General features: G+C 35.5%; 1 protein-coding gene across 2 annotated transcripts; it reads left to right on the forward strand.

Moving 5' to 3' along the window:
* Nucleotides 1-9,884: 9,884 nt before the first annotated feature.
* LOC125468739 (receptor-like protein EIX1) lies at nt 9,885-13,259 on the forward strand. 2 transcript variants are annotated; one of them, XM_048565064.1, is made up of 3 exons: nt 9,885-10,008; nt 10,120-12,860; nt 12,971-13,259. In XM_048565064.1, the coding sequence occupies exons 1-2, from the start codon at nt 10,002-10,004 to the stop codon at nt 12,855-12,857; spliced, it is 2,745 nt and encodes a 914-aa protein (XP_048421021.1). In that variant the 5' UTR covers nt 9,885-10,001; the 3' UTR covers nt 12,858-12,860; nt 12,971-13,259. The 2 variants fall into 2 exon arrangements, with proteins under 2 accessions (XP_048421021.1, XP_048421020.1); XM_048565063.1 differs by having other exon boundaries at nt 9,931-12,860.

The following is a 13,259-nucleotide window of genomic DNA, read 5'->3' on the forward strand; positions in this document are numbered from 1 at the left end:
TATTTACATTGCCGTTGAAAAAAAAAAAACTTTTTTAGCCAAAATGGTCTCTGAAATTTGCATAATTCATTACTTTGGCTCCTGAGATTTGAAATCAATAGAAGTGGTCCCTGAGTTTGTCCATCATCAATCATTTTGCTCATTTTGTGAAAAATTATGTTAAATAAGAACCAAAATAAAAAAATACCCTCAATTTAATAAGCACTGGTCTAAAACAATTTGACAAAAATTGAGGGTATTTATGTTATTTTATCTTTATTTAGTGGAGATTTTTCACGGAATGACCAAAATAATTGATGATGGACAAACTCAGGGACCTCTATTGATTTCAAATTTCAAGGGCCAAAGTGAGGAGTTATGCAAATCTGAGAAATGTTAACAAAAAGAGCATCCAAATTATAAAAATCATATTTTTTTTATTCTTTTTTTTTTTTTTTTTTTTTGCGGACCAAATAGGAAATCATTGTATTGAGGAAATTAATGGACCAAAACCCCTTTGGTATTCAATTGACTTACTGCTCCTTCTAGAATTCAATTACACAACCCAAAGTGGCCGGGTATTTTCTTGACTTGCTAATTGGATTCGTGAACGGGGGTACTAAGATATTTGTGTTTAAACCAATCATGCAACGATGGCAGCGTAGAAAACTTAAAAACACATAATACCATGTTATTGATTCAGGACACTATCGTGGTACGAGGGGTGTAGGTGAGTTATTCCCCCGAATAGGAAGCCACTGTGTTGGGGAAATTCATTAATGGACCAATCTGGTACGTAGTGACCGTAGCCTTCACTCCCAGACAACTTTTCTGGTATTGAAATCTTATGCAAATTGGTCAGTTAAACAGAGAGTTTACACCAGATATACGAATCAGTTGTGGCTTTCTCAATCAATTATCAATCACTCTTGAGAGAACAAATGGTCTGGTATGGAACATGTGTGAGTTGACAAGGTACTTTTTTGCAGGTGGTTAGTAGTGAACCTATGACTCGTCTCCCCCAAATATTGACAAAGTCTGCAACAATCGACGCAAATCCACGTTGGTTTTTTGATATGTTTATGTTTTAGAAGCATATTTTCCTTTTGTAATGATAGAAAAACAAGATTTATATACTTGTGATTCATGTTATTTGGACTACGCTAAAGAACACGGAAATCCTCATGAACTCTTGAGAGAACAAATTCACATTTTTCCAAAATTTGTTAAAATAGTCAACATCGTTTTCAGTTTTCAAAATTCACCTGAGCAAAAACTTGGGATATATTTTTGAAATGGGTAAACTAGGGAGACCAAAATTTTAAACCAAATTTGCAAACCAAACATCTGTCACCAATAGGAAATAAGCACCTTGATCAACACTTATAAGTAATAATCCAATCATCAACATCCACATCATTTGATTTATAAAATTTATTTCCTTCTATAGTGCAACAGATTTTACGTCTACCTTTGCCATTAAATGTCGATGATGACAAGTTGATTTGGGAGCCCTCGCCTATTGGGAAGTTTTCCTTTTCTTCTAGTTATCAGCTTATTCGAAGGAAAATGTAGTAATTTCGAAGAATCTAGCTCATCTTTTCTTCGGGTGTCGAATATCTAGGCAGCTTTGGAGGTGTTAGCATGCCAATTTGGTACCTTTTTGCCTCTTTCAGATTCGTTGGCTTTTTTTTTGGATATCTATATGCGTAAGCCCTTTTCCCAATAGTTGCACAATATCTGGATTTTTGCGGGTCTTTCTACTATTGCTATCAATGCAAATTTCCGTCGTCTCTTGTTTTGATGAAATTGCACCTGCAAAATAATCAACATCTTTGATAAAAAAAACCTAAGCCTCATGCGCCCACGAGGTGGGAGAGGGGGGGGGGTAGGGATTAGGCCAATGGATCTCCAATGCCGAAGTTAGTTTTTTGAAAAGAGTAAATGTTTAGGGCTTTTAGGGCCATGGTGTTAGTGTTTTACCCTCACATGACGGCATTTTATTGACCAAGGTTTATGGAGAAAATATTCTCAAAGTATTAAATAGGAAACAGTATCTTGAGATAATGGTGTAATATGCCTAATTGATTTAAATATGGATTACTTACTTGAATGAAGTCAATCTTCAATTAGGAATGTATTAAAGATAGGATTTGGGTAATTAATCATTATCTTTAATGCTTTGACTTTTCCTTGTGATGGACAAGTGACTTGTGAGCAGACGTATCAGCTGCTTGGACCTTCCGGAGTGTTGAGCTATGAGTGAGAGTATCTGATAAGCATGCCCATTTAATGAGGGTAATCTTGTCTTTCTTGAGCAAAAGTCCACATGTCGCCTCTAGGATTTTTGGGATTATTTCAAGCTCCACAATTGCGACTATTTGGAAGGCACGAAATAAGTTTATTTTTTAGGGTTAACCAATCTATTTTCATCGTCTCTACATGTCTATCAATTATGCGATTGTTCATGGTGGGAAGTTTATTCCTAGTTACTCTGAAGGTTTTGACACTCAAATCATCTCTTCTTTGGGGATCCAACCTATCTCTTGCAAGGCGCCTACTATTCTTCATGTCCTTTGGTCTCCTCCTTAGTTTCCTTGGATTAAACTTAATACAGATGGTTTGTCTAAAGGAAATCTCAGTCTCGCCGCTTGTGGAGGAGTTTTTAGGAATTGCCATGGTAGTTTTCTTGGCAGTTTTTGTCAATGGATTGGTCATCACGACTCTTTATTTGCAGAATTATCTACAATTATTATTGGTGTAGAGATTGCATATCAGCGGGGTTGGCATTGTCTTTGGTTGGAAAGTCACAGCTCTTGTATTATTTCTGCGCTTCAATCATCTAATTTTGATCCTCCTTAGCCTCTTCGTACACAATGGTTTATTTGTTTGGACCGCAATCGGAAAATGACTTTCTACGTACTCACAAATATCGCGAAGTAAATTTGTTGCAGACAATTTTGCTAAGGGTTTGACTTCTCCAACTTTAACTTAGCATGATTCTCTTCTGCCGGCGACTCATACTGCTTTGTTTTTAGACTATGTTGGCTTGCCTGGCTACCACTTCTCAAATTAATGTGCATCTCGACACCCAGGTTTGTCTCACTTTCTTTTTTTTTTTTCCCTAACTTTGCAGGTGTTGTTCAGCTTGTTTTGCAGGTTTAGACCTTTAGATTGGTTTTACAGGGATTAGGTTTCATGTCCCTCCTCTTTTCTTTGTATCATTTTTGTTTTATTTTTTGAGGGTTAAAGTTTATGTCACTCCTTCTTTTTTGTGTAGTTTTTTCATTGTCTCTGTTTTATGAGGGCTAAGGTTTATGTTAGTGTAATTGCTTTTTTTGTTATCAATAAAATCTCTCTTGTACCATCGAGTTTCCAAAAAAAATAAATAAATAATTATAAAATTAGTTTAAAATTTTTTCTTCCTAGTTTGCCTTTTGAAATAAAAGAAAAATGATAAGTTCCGCATGCTTTGTCTATTACCAAGCACACACTCTTTCTCTCTCACATGTTTAATTAGTTAATAGTCTTTGTAATGAAATTTATACTTTCGATCAAATGAAAAATCCACACTTTTATTTCAATACTTGCGTTTGGCGCATTTTCGTTGTTTTAGTTTCGGTCGAAATATGGATTTTGCTTTTCTAATTCGTCCACCTCATCTCAATCATGCTACAAAAAAATGTAGATCAACATAGGTGACCAACTGACACACCCCAACCTGGAATGTCCACTTGGAAATCCAAATTGAGCTGTGCTAGCTGACACGTGATGTCAAAGCATAAGTAAAGTATAGTAAGATATGAATTTGCGTAGAATCCTCGTCGATACAAGAGTTCAACTGCTAAAACTTGGAGGGGCGAAAAACAAGGGTGAGTGAGCCTAGAAACAACTCTTTGTAAAAACCTTTTCAAAAATAAAATAATCCCTCGTTGCAAAACAAGTATAGTTTCCTAAATATACATACTAAGTATAGTGAGAAAATACTTATCGTAGCCTGCAAAATCTCAAGAATTCATTATGGCACAATATCTCGTAAATAAGGGCATGACATCCATAATCACAAAATCTCACATAAGCAACATATCATATTGGGTGCTCATCGACATATGCTGACACACGAGTTCATGTCAGAGGTATTCTGACATGAACAAGACTGTGTGTAACAATGATGTACGCTCTAGTACTACAATTACGTGAAGACTAGCGCTATGCGCAACACACACAAGTCGGAGTTGCCTATGGCAACCTGTACGACAGGATTGGCAGTTACTATAGATTCAAAGTGAGCGTACGGTGCGATGTACACATACACGTGAAAGACTGGCCCTGGGCCGGGCAAGTACCAACACCGGTGCATCAAACAATGAGCAAATAACTTAAATATAGCCATGCCACAGTGATCCGATAATTCACATCGACATAAAGTAATAGATAAAATATTAAACATGGCCGTAATTAGAATCCCATAAAGGTACGCATACTTGTGCATCCCGTAGGATTTATGATAACTTCGTAATTTCCTGTTATTTCGCTAATTCTTATAAGCATCATTCTAAGCTAGGCATACGTAGTAAATTCTTTTTCAATGTATAAATGGAAACTAACAAATGTTTATATACTATATAAAAGAAAAGATCAACTCATAGATCATGTCGTTGAGTCGAATCCGTTCGAACTAGAATAGCCGAAGTCACCGATAACAATCGCACCTAAGCATAATATTAGGACCCATTAGCAAAACTCCACTAAAACAATTAAATTTGGGAAAATGGAGTGCGAATTTAGAATCGGGACGTCAAAATATGTAAAGAAGGGTCCACAACCCTATACGAGTCAATCTGAAACATCCGCCCATGGATTTTCAATCTGTAACTTCCTAAGGTCCACACTAAGCTTCTAGAACAACATACCAAAACTTCTTTACGATCCAACAGTCGGATCTCCACCGATTGCTAGAATTAAGTTGCTATCAACATTTGTTTTACAAACTTAGAAATTCAATTTGGGAAGATCCGTACGTCGGATTCCCAATCCGTCAGTTTCAACGGTCTTCAAATATTACATACTATAATGTATTAAGGTTTGGTGACTATCCAATGGTCGGATCATTGAATCATAAAATGGTCAAGTCGCGTAGTATTCTATACTAGGTTCAAACTATCAAACTATAGCAAACGAGTATCAAATTGAAATAAAAACATCGAATTTAACTTAAAAAGGTAGTGTCGGCCCACTGGCCATACGCCGCCCTGACTCACTGGAAAATCGAACAACTCGAAAAATTTCAAATTTTACAGAAGTGAAGATCTTAATGAGGGGAGCAACTTTCATACCTAGGCCGAAGTCCAATTTAACCGAAGTGGCCTGAAAATGCCTCGATACCACCGGAACCCTAGAAATGGGTGGGCTTCGATCCACCCTCTCCGATGCTCCGCCGTGCCAACCAAAGCTTAGGACTTGTTCTTGGGTTCAAAAGGAGTTGACCCATGGTGGTGGTCGACGGAGTTTGCTTCAAGAATGGCGGATCGCCGTCATGGGTGCCCTCGAAGCCATCGGTGCAAACTCACGAAACCTAGGCCTAAAATCCACTAATTAATGGATGAAAATGGAAGAGGGGAGGTCGTGGGATGGTTTCTAAGTGGTGGCGACGATTAATTAGCTGGGGAAACGCTGGAATCGGCATCAGGGTGTGCGGAACCGGGTCAAGGGTGGTCCAGTGCTCCTTCACTCTCTCCTTTCCCCTTCTTTCTCTCCTCTCTGGTTGGTCACTCTCTCTCTCTTCTATCTGATTGGGCATCCACCCTCATTTTCTCTCCTCCTGTTAGGCTGCAGCTTCCTCTGCTTTCTCCCCTCTTTCCTCTATCCATTACTCTCCTTCCCTCATTTCTCACAAAAATAATTTTAAAATAATAATATAATAATTATGAGAAATATGTAAAATAATAAAATAGTAATCTTTACAAAAGTACTTTTCGGATTCTTAGTTCCATAAAACCCCTATCGTAATTCAAGTTTCGATTTAGATTACGCTTATGCGATCGTCTCGTCGATAACTTCAAGAGTATGGTAAAATAATAACTTGCATGCGTCACTAAATGACGGTCAACGAAAATTAACAATCTCTATTGTAGGAGCATTTTCGTGAATTCACACTTTTAAAATTAATAAAATTGTTGAATTAGGGATAAGTTGTCACACCTGACACAATCCAAATTTTCACAATGCAAAGGAGAATGTATTGACATGACTTAGTAATTTTTTTAGCCTTGAATCTAATTATTTAGACTAGAAAACACAATAGTTAACTGACTTGCAATGTACGAGGGTTTCTTTTTCTATTAGAAATTAATAGTATTTTCCTTAGCCTTTGGCGTGAACCTTTCATGTGCGTGCTGCTTCCTCTAAACTCAAAACTCAAAAGGCACACAGGGAGAATTAAACCACATGCTCCACCGCTTGTGCAGGTTCTGTCAATTTCTTTAAGTTTCAGTTGTGTGATCGTACGCCCTAGGTGGAGTGTTTCTTGTGTTAGCTAAGCCCCTGGTCTGCATAAATTAAGGTTGAGCACCTATCGTTTAAAGAGAATTTTCAATGTGACTGATACACGAAGTGGTACAGAGAACTATTTCGTTTATATAAAAACACGTGATATATCATTTGTATTCCCGTCGTAATGAAAAACTTCTCTATCGTTTACGACATGTACTATCAGAATATCTAATCTGGTTTGCTGCCATGCTTTCACAATCTAGCGTCGGTAGGGACCAGAGAACTGCTTCGCTGCATTGAATTGGAGAAATTTTTGCAAGTGCCGGGAACACCATGACACATGGTGTTCCCTCACACATTAGGATTTGACATCTTGAATATCCTTCAATTTTATATTTCAATAAATAAATAAAACTAAATCCTAATGTGTGAGGGAACACCATGTGTCATGGTGTTCCCGGCACTTGGAAAAATTTCTCATTGAATTGGGGAGAGGGTTTAATGCATGACAAGACGTGTGGAAATTTGATGTTGGAAGAATCAATGAGCGGAGGTGCATCCAGGGTTAATATTGCTCTCTTTTCTACGAGACTAACTTCTCTTTTCAGTGGCAAACTTTTAATTATTTATTTGTTTTATACAACAATATATATTTATAACAGTGGAATAAACTATTACCTGAACTCGACAGGCACGAACTTTAAATTTCGCTTCCAAGTAAATTAAAAAAAGAATCGTATCAAACTTTTCTTCTAGCATTGGAATCATATCATTGGAAATTAGTGGTTGCTCGATTCCACCGCGTGGGACTGCACTAGGATGAATATTCAATATTACTCTCTTTCCCCGAGTCTTTCTTCGGAGGCAATTATTTATTTATTTTTTTGGCTTAAACTTTGAAACAACAATATATATTTACAACGGGGAATTAAATATTATATCGAACTTGACAATTACAAAATTCAAGCTTAACATATTTCACTTATAAGTTAAAAAAAAAAAAACAAAAACAAAAAACTACTAGACCGTATTATTAAGTAAAAATGTGATTTTTAATAAATAATTGACATTGCTATCTGTGCTTGTTTTTCTTAGTTAATGATGCTCTAAAGAATTTAAGAAAAGAGATGCCAGTATACATAATAAGAGTACTTTTACTTCCACTTATTGCACATATTTTGGGGTCTCATGCTAATTAATCTCAAGCATAATTGTGCCCGACTTTTATAATTTTATCATCAAAGTTGAGTAATTGGACCGTCATCTCCTATGCTATAAGATGACACCAACTAATAAGACAGTTTTCATTTTTTTTTTTTTCATAGGCGACAGTTGAAAATCATCGTTTAGATTTTTTTTTTCTTTAGAAAACTTCATTTTAATCTTAAAAAAGATGAGTTTTAGACTATAAGTTTGTGTAAGATTAAAATCTAATTTTAGTCCCTAGTACATTTAATCATCTCATTTATTAGTTATATTTTGATGTTTTATTTATCTTTTTATTCCTATTTTAATGTATTAATTACATTTAAATTTAATTTTCATTTCATTCATCATAATATATTTTAACGTCTACATTTAGGCAACTATATTTTTTTATAATATATAGTTTTTGTATCTTCTTCATTTAGGTACATTAATACATTTGAATATTTTGGTATCCATCGATACAAACATATAGGTACATTAATTCAATATAATGCATTTCGGTATGTACATTTAGGTACACACATTTGAGTTTTTTTTAGTACAATAATATATTTTACACTAAGGCGAGGGGGGTTCGGCTAAGCCGCAGAATGGACAACTTAAATTGGTATCGAATTCGCTATCCACAAGATTCGAACCTAATACCTCTCATTTGAGTATTGATTTTAGGTACATTAATTCAATATACTATATTTCGGTACATACATTTTGATACGTACATTTCAGTACGTACATTTTGATACATACATTTCGGTATTGACATTTAGGTACATTATTCAATTAATACATTTCGGTAAATACATTTAGGTTCATTATAATATATTTCGGTACAATCATGTAGGTACAATTATTTCGGTACAAAAAAGGCAATTTTATATATTTCAGCACAGTCATTTCTGTACACTTATGTATTTATATATTTTTGTATTACAAATTTCTTTTAATATATTCTCATTTATGTTAATTTATAATTAAAGAACTAAATATGTGCATATTAATAAAATCAAAATTTAATGTGGAGAGATTAAATAAAAATACACATTAAATAACAAAAAATGAATATAAGTTTTGATAAAAGTACACTACAAGGGATTAAATTAAATATGTAATCTAGCACCAGGTTTTTTTTTAATTTTAATCTTTTGCAAGAACTAATGTTCAATAACCCCCTTTTTTTTTTTTAATTCTGTTTTAATAGTGTACATTTTATCCTTTTCAATAAATTTCCTTGAGAAAAATTTCAAGAAATAATTAACAAAAGAAGGCAAATAATTCAACCAAGATTGGACACGTTAGAATTAAAGATTTGAGAGCCTGTACTGGTGGAATTGGAATCGGTCTTCCCACGCTATTGTTGACCGGAACCTTATAATGTTAAACAACAATGCTTCAAGTTGGTCGTTAAGGGTCGCTACCAAAGGTCCATTAATTTCTCCAATACACGTACACAATGACGTCCATTCATTTTTCTCATTTGGATGCTCCCTTTGCTGAATAATTTAATTAGTAAGTCAAGTCAATATTTGCCACTTGAATTGTCCTTATAATGTTAAACAACAATGCTTCAAGTTGGTCGTTAAGGGTCGCTACCAAAGGTCCATTAATTTCCCCAATACACGTACACAATGACGTCCATTCATTTTTCTCATTTGGATGCTCCGTTTGCTGAATAATTTAATTAGTAAGTCAAGTCAATATTTGCCACTTGAATTGTCTTTGTCTAATTTATAAAATGGAATTTCTGCATAATTATTTTCCACCACTGCAAGACAAAAATAAACCAAAGCATGCTTAGAACAAAAGGAATTGCAGAAACTATCTTCTTTCTAATTTAATTTCGAGAAATTGTTATTAGCACTTCAAAAATCTTATTTTACACTGCTCACAAGTGTATTTTTCTTTCTAATTATAGAAAGTTTGGAATGTCAATTGAGATTTTTGGAATACTAATAACAATTTCCTAATTTCTAACAAAAAAAGTAAGCTAAGCTAGTATCGTGGCCCAATTTACCTTTTTTTATTGTTCGGTTTTTTTTGTATTTTTCACACATTGTTATTGAATGATATTGACAAAGAAAGCTAGGGCCTAGATTACGTTGAAAAGCAGATGTTTATATTACTTCTTAACTTGCAGTGTTTTGTATCTCGATCCAGTCCTTTTCGAACAAGTGACTCTGCTTTAACTACTACAACTGTAATGCATACTTTTCTTCTGTAAAGGACAATTTTATGTGTGTATATATTCTTGCAGTGTTCCAGTCTTCTTCCAAATTTCCAATAACGGAGCCTAAATACTTTTTCCTTCTTCATTGTTGTTAAAGATGCAGGGTGAGGGAATTAGGTGCTTGAAACTATTCCATGCTTCAATATTTGTGGTGCTAATTTTGTTACAACGTTGCAACCATTCCCTATCCCTTGAATTCAATAATACTTTTTCAGGAGTAGTTGGCCTCAGAGATATTGCTAAGGTGCCGAAGCTGATCAGGTGCATACCAAGGGAAAGGGAAGCACTCCTTGCTTTTAAAGAAGGCCTCGCGCATACCAACAATAACCTCTCTTCTTGGGGAAGCGAAGCCCGAAAACAAGATTGTTGTGCATCATGGGAAGGAGTCTACTGCGACAAATATACCGGCCACGTTGTCAAACTTGATTTACATGGAAGACTTTCTCTTGGTGGTCGATTATCAAGTCAGGTTGGAAACCTTACCCACTTGCAATATCTCGATCTCAGTTTCAATGAATTTGCTAGTGTTGAAAGTTTCAATTTGTGGCTTCCTCGCCTTTCTTCTTTAACTTATTTGGACCTGAGTACTAGCAATCTCAGTGATGCTTATGACTGGCTGGAAGCAATTAATAAGCTGCCTAAACTTACAAACTTGTCATTGGCTGGATGTGGTCTTCCTTCTCCTCTTATTCATTCCAGTACTCTTTTTAACATAAATTCTTCAAAATCTCTTGCTCATGTTGACCTCCGTTTCAACCAACTTACTTCTTCAATATTTGTCATTGGCTGGTTGTCAAACTACAATGCCAGCCTTGTTCATCTTGACCTCTCTTACAACCGATTAATTGGTTCAATTCCCCATGTTTTAGGAAACATGAGCTCTCTTGTTCATCTTGACCTTTGTTCTAACCAATTAGTTGGTTCAATTCCCAATGTTTTTGGAAACATGAGCTCTCTTGTTAATCTCCATCTCTGTGACAACCAAATTAAAGGAGAGATTCCACCATCTTTTTCTAGGTTATGTAATCTACAAGAATTGAGCCTTTCCAACAACAATTTTAGTGGTCAGCTTTCCTGGTTGGATCAAATATTAATGTCTACATGTCCTAATCAGAACTCATTCAAGATTCTGGACCTCTCAAGCAATCATCTTTCTGGATCAATTCCTAATCTCACAAACTTTTCATTGTTGAAAGCATTAATTCTCTCTGAAAATCAATTGAGTGGAACAATACCCGAAATCATTGGGCAAATGTCTGAGCTCGAGATTATTTTGCTTAGTATGAATGCTTTGGAAGGGGTGGTTTCTGAAGGCCATTTTTCTAAACTCTCCAGATTAACAATTTTGGGTTTATCCTCTAACTCACTAGCTTTAAGCTTCAATTCTAATTGGGTTCCTCCTTTCCAATTGGATTACATATCATTGGCATTTTGTAAGATGGGTCCACATTTTCCAAAATGGCTTCAAACTCAGAAAAATTATTACACCCTTGATTTATCTAGTACAGGAATTTCTGATATCCTTCCAAGTTGGTTTTGGGAAAGACTGTCTCATGATGACGTCATTGACCATATATCTCTCTCTAACAACCGAATTGGAGGAATAATTCCAAATTCAAGTTTTGAGTTTCCCTCAATTTACCCTCCTAGAGTGAATTTGAGTTGGAACCAATTGGAAGGTCCAATCCCTCCATTCTTTTCCAAAGCGTCATCTCTCGATCTCTCCAACAATATGCTTTCAGGGTTAACTTCTTTCTTGTGTCCAAACAATGCAAGTACTGTAAGCTTTCTTGATCTCTCAAGCAACAATTTCTACGAACAACTTCCGAATTGTTGGATGCATTTTGGAAAACTAGCCTTTCTAGATTTGAGTGACAATGCTCTTTTTGGGAAAATTCCCACCACAATGGGCTCTTTAGTTTCAATTCAAACACTGAAGATAACCAACAATGGATTTGTGGGAGAATTGCCTTCATCCTTGAAGAATTGCACAAGCCTCGTATTCTTTGATGTTGGAGAAAATAACTTATCAGGAATGATACCTGAATGGTTAGGGGTTGGACTTCCAAATTTGGCTATCCTTATCCTCCGTTCTAATCACTTCTACGGAAGCATTCCATTGCAGTTATGTAATCTGAAGGACATTCAAATTCTAGATCTGTCGATAAACAATATCTCTGGAAGTATACCCAAATGCATCAACAATTTTACTAATTTGGCTGAAATGGGTAATTCAAGTCTAACTGTCTTGCATAAGTATGCAATAGTGAATGATTACTCAGCTTTTTATGTTGACGAGGCATCCTTGATATGGAATGGAATAATGTCCAAATACGAGAGTACTTTGGGGCTTGTCAAAAGCATTCATTTTTCAAGCAATCAATTAACTGGAGCGATTCCTAATGAAATCACTGATCTTGTTGGATTGGTTTCTTTAAACTTGTCAAGAAACAACTTAACAGGTCAAATAACTCCAAATATCGGGAAGTTGCAGTCTTTAGATTTGCTTGATTTGTCACACAACGAAATAGATGGTACAATTCCGACGAGTCTTCTTGGAATATCTGGCCTTGGTAAATTGGACTTGTCCAACAATAACTTGTCTGGAAAAATTCCCATGGGGTCTCGGCTCCAAACCTACGAGCCCTATGTTTTTGCCGAAAATCCTCTCCTTTGTGGAATTCCACTTGAAAGGATATGTTCTCCTGAGCAAACAACTCCGAATGAGCAACCGGCGGTTGAGAATCAAGATGAAGATAATGACGGGTTTATAACGCCGGGATTTTACATGAGTTTGGGGCTTGGATTTGTAGTTGGATTCTGGGGAGTTTGTGGGAGTTTGATTTTCAACAAGTCATGGAGATACACATACTTGAAGTTCTTGAATGGTTTAAATGATTGGCTTTATGTTAGGGTGACATTGATCAGGCGACAAAGAATGCTCGATGAATAAACTGTAAGTATTCTGTTGCATAATGAATAATATTGCAATTAACATGCATGTCCTCATCTCTTTTAAACTCCTGGCTAACGGTTAACGCCTGTGGTTTACCTGAATCTTTGTAGTTTGTTCATTGTCCTGTCTGGTACGACGTGCTAACGTTTTGGATTTCGGTTGGAGAAAGAGATTGAAGAAGATTTACAGATGTACAGATTGAAAAGCTCAACTGTTACTTGTAAGAATAAGATGAAATTTCTCCAAGTTCATAAGAGGGAGATGTATTTGTCACATTGTCCTATTGTAATTTTGCATATGATTTTCAATCTTTTCGAAATTGTTATTAAGTAATGGATAAGTAGAGAGTAGACTGTGTTCCAAACTGATAAATCAAGATTTAAGATTTAATTTTCAAGA

This window comes from the organism of the source record quoted next, unplaced genomic scaffold, assembly GCF_019419815.1.
Source record: "Pyrus x bretschneideri cultivar Hongxiangsu unplaced genomic scaffold, Pyrus_bretschneideri_v1 Contig4, whole genome shotgun sequence".
Lineage (NCBI taxonomy): Eukaryota > Viridiplantae > Streptophyta > Magnoliopsida > Rosales > Rosaceae > Pyrus > Pyrus x bretschneideri.